The sequence below is a fragment of the Antrostomus carolinensis genome, unplaced genomic scaffold (assembly GCF_000700745.2).
Source record: "Antrostomus carolinensis isolate BGI_N321 unplaced genomic scaffold, ASM70074v2 scaffold43253, whole genome shotgun sequence".
Taxonomy (NCBI): domain Eukaryota; kingdom Metazoa; phylum Chordata; class Aves; order Caprimulgiformes; family Caprimulgidae; genus Antrostomus; species Antrostomus carolinensis.
In genome coordinates, this window is record NW_010305254.1 from 1,204 (window position 1) to 2,043 (window position 840).

Sequence of the window (840 nt, forward strand, 5' to 3'; positions counted from 1 at the left end):
CGCGCCTCACCTCTCCTCCCCTCTCCTTCCAGCTGGAGCTGCGGGACGTAGCAGACCGGGTGAACCTGGGGCTGATTCCCAGCTCGGAGGAAGGCTGGCCGGTGGCCTGCCGCGTCCTGAAGAAGGGCACTGGTGGGGTTCTCCACATCCACCACAACGTAGAGACTTTCTCTGCGCCGGCCCCACCGCAGACCCTGATCCTGCAGGCTGAGCGGGGGTCTCCAGAGGGAGATGGCGTTAATGGAGAGGTACAGGACCCAATGGAGGACAGTGGGAAGGAGACACTGGGGACCAGGATCAGACCTGAGTGGCAGAGATGGGGTGAAGCCACGGCGGCACGGATCCGGGGGCTGCTGGCAGAGCTGCATGGGCAGCCGTGGCGGACCAGCATCTTGCACATTGAGGCAGTGAAGTCCTATGCGCCCCACGTGCATCACCTCGTGCTGGACCTCGAGTGCCGGCCGGTGCTGCCCACCTAGCCAGCCACAGGCCCCAGCATGGCTGCAGCTGGCCCAAAACGCTAGCGTTGGAGCATCAGCGAGGGATGTGCTTCCACCGGAGATCCTTCCAGGAGCTGTATCCCAGCGTAGGATGGGGTGAGCTGGGGCTTCGTTTCAGCGAGTCAGGAGCAGGCTTTGTGCCTGGATTTACCAGCGTGCTTTTTTATTCTCCAGGAAACAGCTCTGTTCATCTCAGTTTCTTCTCACGTTTTTGCAGCAATAAAGATGTTTCCCACCTCCCTAGTGTCCAGTTAAAACGTGAACATTGGTGCAAGGGTGGGGATCTGGTCTGGGGAGGTTCTGGTGCTGTCCCGTGGCAGGGAGCCCTGGGGTGCAGCCG

General features: G+C 61.2%; 1 protein-coding gene across 1 annotated transcript in view; it reads left to right on the forward strand.

Moving 5' to 3' along the window:
* TYW2 (tRNA wybutosine-synthesizing protein 2) overlaps window positions 1-479 on the forward strand; it is a gene marked incomplete at its 5' end in the record, with an annotated part of 1,627 nt that extends 1,148 nt beyond the window's left edge. Inside the window, one exon of the mRNA XM_010164734.1 lies at window positions 33-479. Within this exon, the coding sequence (XP_010163036.1) occupies window positions 33-479 (447 nt within the window). The remainder of the gene's footprint in view (window positions 1-32) is intronic.
* Between the last annotated feature and the right edge of the window lie 361 nt (window positions 480-840).